The sequence below is a fragment of the Oncorhynchus keta genome, chromosome 8 (assembly GCF_023373465.1).
Source record: "Oncorhynchus keta strain PuntledgeMale-10-30-2019 chromosome 8, Oket_V2, whole genome shotgun sequence".
NCBI classification, from domain to species: Eukaryota; Metazoa; Chordata; class Actinopteri; order Salmoniformes; family Salmonidae; genus Oncorhynchus; species Oncorhynchus keta.
Window position 1 is genome coordinate 36,937,047 of NC_068428.1, and position 14,602 is coordinate 36,951,648.

At 47.0% G+C, this 14,602-nt stretch overlaps 1 protein-coding gene across 13 annotated transcripts in view; it reads left to right on the forward strand.

Annotated features, from left to right (window-relative positions):
• LOC118387150 (gephyrin-like) overlaps nt 1-14,602 on the forward strand; it is a 266,961-nt gene that overhangs the window by 172,608 nt on the left and 79,751 nt on the right. For 9 of the 13 annotated variants that reach the window (XM_052524120.1, XM_052524123.1, XM_052524127.1 and 6 more), the window contains one exon: nt 2,963-3,037. The exons of the other annotated variants lie outside the window; for them this stretch is intronic. In XM_052524120.1, coding sequence (XP_052380080.1) covers nt 2,963-3,037 — 75 coding nt within the window. The remainder of the gene's footprint in view (nt 1-2,962; nt 3,038-14,602) is intronic. 13 annotated transcript variants of the gene reach the window in all.

Here is a 14,602-nt window from a genome sequence, read left to right on the forward strand (position 1 = left end):
CACTAAGTCTCTCTCCTCCACTCACTAACACTAAGTCTCTCTCCTCCACTCACTAACACTAAGTCTCTCTCCTCCACTCACTAACACTAAGTCTCTCTCCTCCACTCACTAACACTAAGTCTCTCTCCTCCTCTCACTAACACTAAGTCTCTCTCCTCCACTCACTAACACTAAGTCTCTCTCCTCCACTCACTAACACTAAGTCTCTCTCCTCCACTCACTAACACTAAGTCTCTCTCCTCCACTCACTAACACTAAGTCTCTCTCCTCCACTCACTAACACTCAGTCTCTCTCCTCCACTCACTAACACTAAGTCTCTCTCCTCCACTCACTAACACTAAGTCTCTCTCCTCCACTCACTAACACTAAGTCTCTCTCCTCCACTCACTAACACTAAGTCTCTCTCCTCCACTCACTAACACTCAGTCTCTCTCCTCCACTCACTAACACTAAGTCTCTCTCCTCCACTCACTAACACTAAGTCTCTCTCCTCCACTCACTAACACTAAGTCTCTCTCTCCTCTCACTAACACTCAGTCTCTCTCCTCCACTCACTCACTAGTCTCTCTCCTCCTCTCACTAACACTCAGTCTCTCTCCTCCACTAACAGTCTCTCTCCTCCTCTCACTAACACTCAGTCTCTCTCCACTCCACTCAGTCTCTCTCCTCCACTCACTAACACTAAGTCTCTCTCCTCCACTCACTCTCACTAAGTCTCTCTCCTCCACTCACTAACACTAAGTCTCTCTCCTCCACTAACACTACTAACACTCAGTCTCTCTCCTCCACTCACTAACACTAAGTCTCTCTCCTCCACTCACTAACACTCCTCCACTCACTAACACTAAGTCTCTCTCCTCCACTCACTAACACTAAGTCTCTCTCCTCCACTCACTAACACTAAGTCTCTCTCCTCCACTCACTAACACTAAGTCTCTCTCCTCCACTCACTAACACTAAGTCTCTCTCCTCCACTCACTAACACTAAGTCTCTCTCCTCCACTCACTAACACTAAGTCTCTCTCCTCCACTCACTAACACTAAGTCTCTCTCCTCCTCTCACTAACACTAAGTCTCTCTCCTCCACTCACTAACACTAAGTCTCTCTCCTCCACTCACTAACACTAAGTCTCTCTCCTCCACTCACTAACACTAAGTCTCTCTCCTCCACTCACTAACACTAAGTCTCTCTCCTCCACTCACTAACACTCAGTCTCTCTCCTCCACTCAGTCTCTCTCCTCCACTCACTAACACTCAGTCTCTCTCCTCCACTCAGTCTCTCTCCTCCACTCACTAACACTCAGTCTCTCTCCTCCACTCACTAACACTCAGTCTCTCTCCTCCACTCACTAACACTCAGTCTCTCTCCTCCACTCAGTCTCTCTCCTCCACTCACTAACACTCAGTCTCTCTCCTCCACTCACTAACACTAAGTCTCTCTCCTCCACTCCTCTCACTAACACTAAGTCTCTCTCCTCCACTCCACTAAGTCTCTCTCCTCCTCTCACTAACACTCAGTCTCTCTCCTCCACTCACTAACACTAAGTCTCTCTCCTCCACTCACTAACACTAAGTCTCTCTCCTCTCACTAACACTCTCTCTCTCCTCCACTCACTAACACTAAGTCTCTCTCCTCCACTCACTAACACTAAGTCTCTCTCCTCCTCTCACTAACACTCAGTCTCTCTCCTCCACTCAGTCTCTCTCCTCCTCTCACTAACACTCAGTCTCTCTCCTCCACTCAGTCTCTCTCCTCCACTCACTAACACTAAGTCTCTCTCCTCCACTCACTAACACTAAGTCTCTCTCCTCCTCTCACTAACACTCAGTCTCTCTCCTCCTCTCACTAACACTAAGTCTCTCTCCTCCTCTCACTAACACTAAGTCTCTCTCCTCCACTCACTAACACTAAGTCTCTCTCCTCCTCTCACTAACACTCAGTCTCTCTCCTCCTCTCACTAACACTAAGTCTCTCTCCTCCTCTCACTAACACTAAGTCTCTCTCCTCCACTCACTAACACTAAGTCTCTCTCCTCCTCTCACTAACACTAAGTCTCTCTCCTCCTCTCACTAACACTAAGTCTCTCTCCTCCTCTCACTAACACTAAGTCTCTCTCCTCCTCTCACTAACACTAAGTCTCTCTCCTCCTCTCACTAACACTAAGTCTCTCTCCTCCTCTCACTAACACTAAGTCTCTCTCCTCCTCTCACTAACACTAAGTCTCTCTCCTCCTCTCACTAACACTAAGTCTCTCTCCTCCTCTCACTAACACTAAGTCTCTCTCCTCCTCTCACTAACACTAAGTCTCTCTCCTCCTCTCACTAACACTAAGTCTCTCTCCTCCACTCACTAACACTAAGTCTCTCTCCTCCACTCACTAACACTAGCTCACTGTCAGACCCCATGCAAAATGTGCTCCAGTTTGGAGTGAAAACTCTTGAGAAGTGTATTATTTGGTTGTTATTTCATCCATTTTTGGTTCTGTATCGTCGTAGTAGTGCTTGTTTTGCAGTCAGTGGACTTTTTTTGCAAAGTATTTTCTTAAAAAAAATGGATTGCTGTATGTGTGTCTGGGCAGTAGTCCTGGCTTGGGTGTGTGTGTGTGTGTGTGTGTGTGTGTGTGTGTGTGTGTGTGTGTGTGTGTGTGTGTGTGTGTGTGTGTGTGTGTGTGTGTGTGTGTGTGTGTGTGTCATGGGTGTGTGTGTGTGTGTGTGTGTTTTGTGTGTGTGTGTGTCTCATGGGTAGCTTGTGCGTGTGTGTTTTGTGCCCACTGTGTGTGTGTGTTTGTGTGCCCGCGTGTGTGTGTTAGGTCAAAACTATTCATGTTTTCTAATGTAATGTACCAGAACATTTGCATGCTTTCCTACCTGCGTGTGTGTGTGTCTGTGTGCGCGTATGTGGTGTGTGATGCTTGATGGTGTGCGTGAAGGCGAGTGACCTATCCTGTGGCTTTCTCCAGGCCTCACGGAGAGAGTTCAGGGCTCACCTGGATGAGGTCATCACGCTCAAGTCAAGGTACTCTACCTTGGACCAGGTAAACCCCCCTTACCTTCTATCTACCCTCTCCCCCTTACCTTCTATCTACCCCCTCCCCCTTACCTTCTATCTATCCCCTCCCCCTTACCTTCTATCTATCCCCTCCCCCTTACCTTCTATCTATCCCCTCCCCTCCCCTATCCCCTCCCTACCTTCTATCTATCCCCTCCCCTTACCTTCTTCCCCTCCCCTTACCTTCTATCTATCCCTCCCCTTACCTTCTATCCCCTCCCCCTTACCTTCTATCTACCCCTCCCCTTACCTTCTATCTATCTATCCCCCCCAGCCCCTCCTACCCCTCCCCTTACCTTCTATCTATCCCCTCCCCTTACCTTCTATCTATCCCCCCAGCCCCTTCCTACCCCCTCCCCCTACCTTCTATCTATCCCCTCCCCTTACCTTCTATCTATCCCCTCCCCCTTACCTTCTATCCCCATACCCCCCTCCCCCCTCCCCTACCTTCTATCTATCTATCCCTCCCCTTATCTCCCCCCCCCCTTACCTTCTATCTACCCCCCCCCTTACCTTCTATCTATCCCCTCCCCCTTACCTTCTATCTATCCCCTCCCCTTACCTTCTATCTATCCCCTCCCCTTACCTTCTATCTATCCCCTCCCCATCTACCCCTTCTATCTACCCCTTCCCCCTTACCTTCTATCTACCCCCCCCTCCTTCTCTACCTCTATCTACCCCCTCCCCCTTACCTTCTATCTATCCCCTCCCCCTTACCTTCTATCTACCCCTCCCCCTTACCTTCTATCTATCCCCTCCCCCTTACCTTCTATCTATCCCCTCCCCCTTACCTTCTATCTATCCCCTCCCCCTTACCTTCTATCTATCCCCTCCCCATCCCCTTCTATCTACCCCCTCCCCTTACCTTCTATCTACCCCTCCCCTTACCTTCTATCTATCCCTCCCCTTACCTTCTATCTACCCCCTCCCCTTACCTTCTATCTACCCCCCCCTCCCATTATCTACCCCCCTCCCCTTATCTATCTACCCCCTCCCCTTACCTTCTATCTACCCCCTCCCCTTACCTTCTATCTACCCCCTCCCCCCCTATCCCTCCCCTTACCTTCTATCTACCCCTCCCCTTACCTTCTATCTATCCCCCCTTACCTTCTATCTACCCCTCCCCTTACCTTCTATCTACCCCCTCCCCCTTACCTTCTATCTACCCCCCCTCCCCCCTTACCTTCTATCTATCTACCCCCCTCCCTTCTTACCTTCTATCTACCCCTCCCCTTACCTTATCTATCTATCCCCCTCCCCCCTTACCTTCTATCTACCCTCCCCTCCCCTACCCTCTCCCCCTTACCTTCTATCTATCCCTCTCCCCTTACCTTCTATCTACCCTCTCCCCTTACCTTCTATCTACCCTCCCCCATCCCCTTACCTTCTATCTATCCCCTCCCCTTACCTTCTATCTATCCCCCCCCTTCTTCTATCTACCCCTCCCCTTACCTTCTATCTACCCCTCCCCTTACCTTCTATCTACCCCCCCTCCCCTTCTATCTACCCCCTCCCCTTACCTTCTATCTACCCCCCCTCCCCTTACCTTCTATCTACCCCCTCCCCTTACCTTCTATCTACCCCCTCCCCTTCTATCTACCTTCCTATCTACCCCCTCCCCTTACCTTCTATCTACCCCCTCCACCTTACCTTCTATCTACCCCCTCCACCTCCCCTTCTATCTACCCCCTTCTATCTAACCTTACCTTCTGTCTACCCCTCCCATTAACCTTCTATCTACCCCCTCCCCTCCTCCCTCCCCTTACCTTCTATCTACCCCCTCCTTACCTTCTATCTACCCCTCCCCTTACCTTCTATCTACCCTCCCCTTACCTTCTATCTACCCCCTCCCCTTACCTTCTATCTACCCCCTCCCCTTACCTTCTATCTACCCCCTCGCCCTTACCTTCTATCTACCCCTCCACCTCCCGCCCTTACTTCTCCCCCTCCCATCTACCCTATCTACCCCCCATTACCTTCTATCTACCCCCTCCCCCTTATCTCCTATCTACCCCCTCCCCCTATATCTTTCTATCTACCCCCCCTCGCCCCCTTATCTTCCGTCTCCCCTTATCTTCCCCCCCATACCGGCATGCGGGCCCCGCTCCTCAACATAGACACAGCTACAGTCACCACACAGCACTAGGGCCTCATAGAATCCAGTTAAAGACAGCTGTCAGATCAGACATCCAGAGGAAGATAGACAGGAAAGAGGGCCAGGGTCCACAGCCCACAGAGGTCTCACCATCTCAGGCAGACTGCCCTCTGCAGCTCCCCTGTGTAGAGACTGTAGGAAAGAGAGGGAGGATGTACATTAGGAGAGGCAGGATGGAAACATAGGATATATATATATTGACATAGAAACACACACTATGAAAAGGTTATATTTAGGAATTTGGCTGTTCATATCAACACATATCTCTAATTATGCATTTTAACAGTGTGTGTCCATCAATAGCAAAGCCCATACAGTAGAGTACTTTACACTAGGGTTGGAAATTGATGGTGTTCAGGAGAGTTGAAGATCAATAGTGTTCAGTGGAGTTAGAGGATAGTGTTCGTTACAGTAGGGTTGGAGATAGGATAGTGTTCAGTACAGTAGGGTTGGAGATAGGATAGTGTTCAGTAGGGTTGGAGATAGGATAGTGTTCAGTAGGGTTGGAGATAGGATAGTGTTCAGTAGGGTTGGAGATAGGATAGTGTTCAGTTCAGTGGGGTTGGAGATAGGATAGTGTTCAGTAGGGTTGGAGATAGGATAGTGTTCAGTAGGGTTGGAGATAGGATAGTGTTCAGTAGGGTTTGAGATAGGATAGTATTCAGTACAGTAGGGTTGGAGATAGGATAGTGTTCAGTAGGGTTGGAGATAGGATAGTGTTCAGTAGGGTTGGAGATAGGATAGTGTTCAGTAGGGTTGGAGATAGGATAGTGTTCAGTAGGGTTGGAGATAGGATAGTGTTCAGTAGGGTTGGAGATAGGATAGTGTTCAGTAGGGTTTGAGATAGGATAGTGTTCAGTACAGTAGGGTTGGAGATAGGATAGTGTACAGTTCAGTAGGGTTGGAGATAGGATAGTGTTCAGTAGGGTTGGAGATAGGATAGTATTCAGTAGGGTTGGAGATAGGATAGTGTTCAGTAGGGTTTGAGATAGGATAGTGTTCAGTAGGGTTGGAGATAGGATAGTGTTCAGTAGGGTTGGAGATAGGATATTATATAGTACAGTAGGGTTGGAGATAGGATAGTGTACAGTTCAGTAGGGTTGGAGATAGGATAGTGTTCAGTACAGTAGGGTTGGAGATAGGATAGTGTTCAGTATAGTAGGGTTGGAGATAGGATAGTGTTCAGTAGGGTTGGAGATAGGATAGTGTTCAGTACAGTAGGGTTGGAGATAGGATAGTGTTCAGTAGGGTTGGAGATAGGATAGTATTCAGTACAGTAGGGTTGGAGATAGGATAGTGTACAGTACAGTAGTGTTGGAGATAGGATAGTGTACAGTTCAGTAGGGTTGGAGATAGGATAGTGTTCAGTAGGGTTGGAGATAGGATAGTGTTCAGTAGGGTTGGAGATAGGATAGTGTTCAGTACAGTAGGGTTGGAGATAGGATAGTGTTCAGTAGGGTTGGAGATAGGATAGTGTTCAGTACAGTAGGGTTGGAGATAGGATAGTGTTCAGTAGGGTTGGAGATAGGATAGTGTTCAGTACAGTAGGGTTGGAGATAGGATAGTGTACAGTAGGGTTGGAGATAGGATAGTGTTCAGTAGGGTTGGAGATAGGATAGTGTTCAGTAGGGTTGGAGATATGATAGTATTCAGTACAGTAGGGTTGGAGATAGGATAGTGTTCAGTACAGTAGGGTTGGAGATAGGATAGTGTTCAGTACAGTAGGGTTGGAGATAGGATAGTGTTCAGTACAGTAGGGTTGGAGATAGGATAGTGTACAGTACAGTAGGGTTGGAGATAGGATAGTGTACAGTAGGGTTGGAGATAGGATAGTGTACAGTACAGTAGGGTTGGAGATAGGATAGTGTACAGTAGGGTTGGAGATAGGATAGTGTTCAGTAGGGTTGGAGATAGGATAGTGTTCAGTAGGGTTGGAGATAGGATAGTGTACAGTAGGGTTGGAGATAGGATAGTGTACAGTAGGGTTGGAGATAGGATAGTGTTCAGTAGGGTTGGAGATAGGATAGTGTTCAGTAGGGTTGGAGATAGGATAGTGTACAGTACAGTAGGGTTGGAGATAGGATAGTGTGCAGTAGGGTTGGAGATAGGATAGTATTCAGTAGGGTTGGAGATAGGATAGTGTACAGTAGGGTTGGAGATAGGATAGTGTGCAGTAGGGTTGGAGATAGGATAGTATTCAGTAGGGTTGGAGATAGGATAGTATTCAGTAGTGTTGGAGATAGGATAGTGTTCAGTAGGGTTGGAGATAGGATAGTGTACTGTACAGTAGGGTTGGAGATAGGATAGTGTGCAGTAGGGTTGGAGATAGGATAGTGTACTGTACAGTAGGGTTGGAGATAGGATAGTGTGCAGTAGGGTTGGAGATAGGATAGTGTACAGTAGGGTTGGAGATAGGATAGTGTACTGTACAGTAGGGTTGGAGATAGGATAGTGTACAGTAGGGTTGGAGATAGGATAGTGTTCAGTAGGGTTGGAGATAGGATAGTGTACAGTGGGGTTGGAGATAGGATAGTGTACTGTACAGTAGGGTTGGAGATAGGATAGTGTTCAGTACAGTAGGGTTGGAGATAGGATAGTGTACAGTAGGGTTGGAGATAGGATAGTGTACAGTAGGGTTGGAGATAGGATAGTGTTCAGTAGGGTTGGAGATAGGATAGTGTACAGTAGGGTTGGAGATAGGATAGTGTACAGTACAGTGGGGTTGGAGATAGGATAGTGTTCAGTAGGGTTGGAGATAGGATAGTGTACAGTAGGGTTGGAGATAGGATAGTGTTCAGTACAGTAGGGTTGGAGATAGGATAGTGTTCAGTAGGGTTGGAGATAGGATAGTGTTCAGTACAGTAGGGTTGGAGATAGGATAGTGTTCAGTAGGGTTGGAGATAGGATAGTGTACAGTAGGGTTGGAGATAGGATAGTGTACTGTACAGTAGGGTTGGAGATAGGATAGTGTACAGTAGGGTTGGAGATAGGATAGTGTACTGTAGGGTTGGAGATAGGATAGTGTACTGTACAGTAGGGTTGGAGATAGGATAGTGTACAGTAGGGTTGGAGATAGGATAGTGTTCAGTAGGGTTGGAGATAGGATAGTGTACAGTGGGGTTGGAGATAGGATAGTGTACTGTACAGTAGGGTTGGAGATAGGATAGTGTTCAGTACAGTAGGGTTGGAGATAGGATAGTGTACAGTAGGGTTGGAGATAGGATAGTGTACAGTAGGGTTGGAGATAGGATAGTGTACAGTAGGGTTGGAGATAGGATAGTGTTCAGTAGGGTTGGAGATAGGATAGTGTACAGTAGGGTTGGAGATAGGATAGTGTACAGTAGGGTTGGAGATAGGATAGTGTACAGTAGGGTTGGAGATAGGATAGTGTTCAGTAGGGTTAGAGATAGGATAGTGTACAGTAGGGTTGGAGATAGGATAGTGTACAGTACTGTGGGGTTGGAGATAGGATAGTGTACAGTAGGGTTGGAGATAGGATAGTGTACAGTAGGGTTGGAGATAGGATAGTGTAGTGTTGGAGATAGGATAGTGTACAGTAGGGTTGGAGGGATAGTGTACAGTAGGGTTGGAGATAGGATAGTGTTCAGTACAGTAGGGTTGGAGATAGGATAGTGTTCAGTAGGGTTGGAGATAGGATAGTGTACAGTAGGGTTGGAGATAGGATAGTGTAGGATAGTGTACAGTAGGGTTGGAGATACAGTGGGGTTGGAGATAGGATAGTGTACAGTAGGGTTGGAGATAGGATAGTGTACTGTACAGTAGGGTTGGAGATAGGATAGTGTTCAGTAGGGTTGGAGATAGGATAGTGTACAGTAGGGTTGGAGATAGGATAGTGTTCAGTAGGGTTGGAGATAGGATAGTGTACAGTAGGGTTGGAGATAGGATAGTGTACAGTAGGGTTGGAGATAGGATAGTGTTCAGTAGGGTTGGAGATAGGATAGTGTACAGTAGGGTTGGAGATAGGATAGTGTACAGTAGGGTTGGAGATAGGATAGTGTACAGTAGGGTTGGAGATAGGATAGTGTACAGTAGGGTTGGAGATAGGATAGTGTACAGTAGGGTTGGAGATAGGATAGTGTACAGTAGGGTTGGAGATAGGATAGTGTACAGTAGGGTTGGAGATAGGATAGTGTACAGTAGGGTTGGAGATAGGATAGTGTACAGTAGGGTTGGAGATAGGATAGTGTACAGTAGGGTTGGAGATAGGATAGTGTACAGTAGGGTTGGAGATAGGATAGTGTACAGTAGGGTTGGAGATAGGATAGTGTACAGTAGGGTTGGAGATAGGATAGTGTACAGTAGGGTTGGAGATAGGATAGTGTGTTCAGTAGGGTTGGAGATAGGATAGTGTTCAGTAGGGTTGGAGATAGGATAGTGTACAGTAGGGTTGGAGATAGGATAGTGTACAGTAGGGTTGGATAGATAGTGTACAGTAGTGTAGGATCAGTGTACAGTAGGGTTGGAGATAGGATAGTGTACAGTAGGGTTGGAGATAGGATAGTGTTCAGTAGGGTTGGAGATAGGATAGTGTACAGTAGGGTTGGAGATAGGATAGTGTACAGTAGGGTTGGAGATAGGATAGTGTTACAGTAGGGTTGGAGATAGGATAGTGTTCAGTACAGTAGGGTTGGAGATAGGATAGTGTTCAGTAGGGGGTTGGAGATAGGATAGTGTACAGTAGGGTTGGAGATAGGATAGTGTTCAGTAGGGTTGGAGATAGGATAGTGTTCAGTACAGTAGGGTTGGAGATAGGATAGTGTACAGTAGGGTTGGAGATAGGATAGTGTTCAGTACAGTAGGGTTGGAGATAGGATAGTGTACAGTACAGTAGGGTTGGAGATAGGATAGTGTACAGTAGGGTTGGAGATAGGATAGTGTACACTATCCTATCTCCAACCCTACTGTACACTATCCTATCTCCAACCCTACTGTACACTATCCTATCTCCAACCCTACTGTACACTATCCTATCTCCAACCCTACTGTACACTATCCTATCTCCAACCCTACTGTACACTATCCTATCTCCAACCCTACTGTACACTATCCTATCTCCAACCCTACTGTACACTATCCTATCTCCAACCCTACTGTACACTATCCTATCTCCAACCCTACTGCACACTATCCCATCTCCAACCCTACTGTACTGTACACTATCCTATCTCCAACCCTACTGTACACTATCCTATATCCAACCCTACTGTACTGTACACTATCATATCTCCAACCCTACTGCACACTATCCTATCTCCAACCCTACTGTACACTATCCTATCTCCAACCCCACTGAACTGAACACTATCCTATCTCCAACCCTACTGAACACTATCCTATTTCCAACCCTACTGTACTGAACACTATCCTATCTCCAACCCTACTGTACTGAACACTATCCTATCTCCAACCCTACTGTACAGTACACTATCCTATCTCCAATCCTACTGTACACTATCCTATCTCCAACCCCACTGTACTGTACACTATCCTATCTCCAACCCCACTGTACTGTACACTATCCTATATGCAACCCTACTGTACTGCACACTATCCTATCTCCAACCCTACTGTACACTATCCTATCTCCAACCCTACTGTACACTATCCTATCTCCAACCCTACTGAACACTATCCTATCTCCAACCCTACTGTACACTATCCTATCTCCAACCCTACTGTACAGTACACTATCCTATCTCCAATCCTACTGTACACTATCCTAGCTCCAACCCTACTGTACAGTACACTTGGATCCTATCTCCAATCCTACTTGGACACTATCCTATCTCCAACCCTTGTACAGGATACACTATCCTATCTCCAATCCTACTGTACAGTATCCTATCTCCAACCCCACTGTACTGTACACTATCCTAGATCTCCAACCCCACTTGAACTGAACACTATCCTATCTCCAACCCTACTGGATAGTGTAACACTATCCTAGGGTTGGAATACTGATAGTGTACAGTAGGGTTGGATCTCAACCCTACTGTACAGTAGGGTTGGAGATAGGATAGTGTGCAGTAGGGTTGGAGATATGATAGTGTACTGTACATCTCTCCCCATGCCTCTCTGGAACTCCTCCACTGTTCATTCTCTGTCATTCATTACCCATCTAGTTGTGGTGTGCCTGTGGGGAGGGGAGCATTTATTTTAGCATTGTTGTTGTTTATATATGTGTTTTTGTTTATGTCTATGAGAAGAGATGCACGTGAATGTCCTTGTACCAGAGAATAGGTGGGTGGGTGCCACAGTAGCATACAGTCAGTATAGCCAGAGGAAGTGCTGAAGGTTAGCCCTGGAGAATTAGTCGTGTGGAGCAGAGAGCCAACCAGGGACATCTCTCCCTCTCTCTCCCGCCTCTCCCGCCCCTCTCTCCCTTGTTCCCTCCCCTCTCTTTCTCCCCTCCCTCTCTCCCTCCCCTCTCTCCCCCTTAGGCGCTGCTTTGGGAATTGAGTCTCATCTTTGGAGAGCTGCAGAAGAACTCCTCCTCCTCCCCTTTCTCCCTCCCCTCTCTTCTATCCCTCTCCCCTGTGGGACAGGTCATTGGTAGAAGAGGTTGGAACTCCTCCTCCTCCCCTTTCTCCCTCCCCTCTCTTCTATCCCTCTCCCCTGTGGGACAGGTCATTGGTAGAGGAGGTTGGAACTCCTCCTCTCCTCAACTCTACTCTCCTCAACTCTGCTCTCCTCAACTCTGCTCTCCTCAACTCTGCTCTCCTCTTCTTCCCTCCTATCATCCTCTCCTCTTCTTCCCTCCTATCATCCTCTCCCCTCCTCTCATTCTCTCCTCCCCTCCCTGCCCAATGTCACAGCCCTCTCCTCTTCCACTCCTCCCCTCCCTACCCAATGTCACAGCCCTCTCCTCTTCCACTCCTCCCCTCCCTGCCCAATGTCACAGCCCTCTCCTCTTCCTCTCCTCCTAAATCTTCCTCTTTGCATAATTTGTGTTACAGTGTCTTTGTTTTTCTGCTGAGCTCAGCACAGAAGCACAGAAACAGTCCCCTCATCCCCTCGAGCCGCTTCTAAACCTCTTCTCTTATTGGTCCATTGATTTACCCCCGGGCATTTAGCTTAGCAGCCATCGCCGCCCACTAAGAGATCTTTCTCCCTGATCCAGCCTCCACACTCGCCACTTGCTGTACCTCCCAACCCCTATCCCTCCACCTCTACCCACCCCTCTGCCATTGATCTCCATGGCCGATCGTCATGACAACCCGTCGTCAGGCCGTTTTAGGGTATTTCCGTAGCGACTATCAGGTTGCCGTGTAAAGCGATTAGGGTTGTTGGCAGATGTGTGTTTGTATTCTTGGCACTCTGTATTGGGTAGCTGTATTGTCAGGGTCTAGCCCAATGCAAGCTCTGCTACACACACACACACACACACACACAGAAACACACAGACACAGTTACTCAGCATATTCACACATGATGTATCAACAGTTTACTCAAACAAATACACCTGTTCGGAAAGTACACAAATCCCTAGACTTTTTCCACATTTTGTTACATTACAGCCTTATTCTAAAATTGATTAAATAGTTTTTTCCCTCATCAATCTACGCACAAATACCCCATAACAAAAACAGATTTTAAGACATTTTTGAAAATGTATAAAAAAACAACTGAACATGACATTTACATAAGTATTCAGACCCTTTACTCAGGACTTTGTTGAAGCACCATTGGCAGCGATTACAGCCTTGAGTCTTCTTGGGTATGACACTACAAGCTTGGCACATCTGTATTTGGGGAGTTTCTCCCATTCTTCTCTGCAGATCCTCTCAAGCTCTGTCAGGTTGGATGGGGTCGCTGCATAGCTATTTTCCATGCTTCACCGTAGGGATGGTGCCAGGTTTCCTCTAGACGTGACGCTTGCCATTCAGGCGAAAGAGTTCAATCTTGGTTTCATCAGACCAGAGAATCTTGTTGCTCATGGTCTGAGTCTTTGGGTGCCTTTTGGCAAACTCCAAGCGGGCTGTCATGTGCCTTTTACTGAGAAGTGGCTTCTGTCTGGCCACTCTACCATAAAGGCCTGATTGGTGGAGTGCTGCAGAGATGGTTGTCCCATCTCCACAGAGGATCTCTGGAGCTCTGTCAGAGTGACCATCAGGTTCTTGGTCACCTCCCTGACCAAGGCCCTTCTCCCCTGATTGTTCAGTTTGGCCGGGCGGCCAGCTCTAGGAAGAGTCTTGGTGGTTCCAAACTTCTTCAATTTAAGAATGATGGAGGCCACTGTGTCCTTGTGGCCCTTCAATGCTGCAGACAGTTTTTGGTATCCTTCCCCAGATCTGTGCCTCAACACAATCATGTTTCGGAGCTCGACGGACAATTCCTTCCTTTGGTTTTTGCTCTGACATGCACTGTCAACTGTGGGACCTCATATCGACAGGCGTGTGCCTTTCCAAATCATGTCCAATCAATTGAATTTACCACAGGTGGATTCCAATCAAGTTGTAGAAACATCAAAAGGATGATCAATGGAAACAGGATGCACCTGAGCTCAATTTAGTGTCATAGCAAAGGGTCTGAATACTTATGTAAATAAGGTATTTCAGTTTTTTATTTTAATACATTTGGAAATATTTCAAAATGTTTTCGCTTTGTCATTATGGGGTATTGAGTGTAGATTGATGGGGAAAACATTTATTAGAATAATGTAACAAAATCTGGCAAAAGGGAAGGGGTCTGAATACTTTCTGAATGCACTGTACACACACACACACACACACACACACACACACACACACACACACTGCAGAGTGTAGAACAACTGTGTGTGTGTGTGTGTGTGTGTGTGTGTGTGTGTGTGTGTGTGTGTGTGTGTGTGTGTGTGTGTGTGTGTGTGTGTGTGTGTGTGTGTGTGTGTGTGTGTGTGTGTGTGTGTGTGTGTGTGTGTGCGCGTGCACATACAGCAGGTCTGTACAGTATGTCTGTCTTTAAGTTTTGTAGTGTATGTGTATCTGTGTGTGTAAACTGTTTGAATGATGTGAAACCTGTACTAGAAAATATGTCTACATGTGTATGTTATATTTTGCATCAATCACATCATGTATACACTTCTCTTTCTCAATTGTCCAAGGAGAGGGATTTGGAGGAAGGGAGAGAGTGAGAAAAGGTGCTTCTGCTCTCAACCTCTCCCTCTCTCTGTCTCTCTGTCTCTCTCTCTCTCTCTCTCACTGTCTCACTAGTGCCACACTCTACACTATTTGTTCTATCTATCCATCCACATAGTCGTTGTGTGCTCTCTCTACCTCTCTCTCTCCTCTCTCTCTCTACCTCTCTCTACCTCTCTCTCCTCTCTCTCTCTCCTCTCTCTCTCTACCTCTCTCTCTCCTCTCTCTCTACCTCTCTACCTCTCCTCTCTCTCTCTCT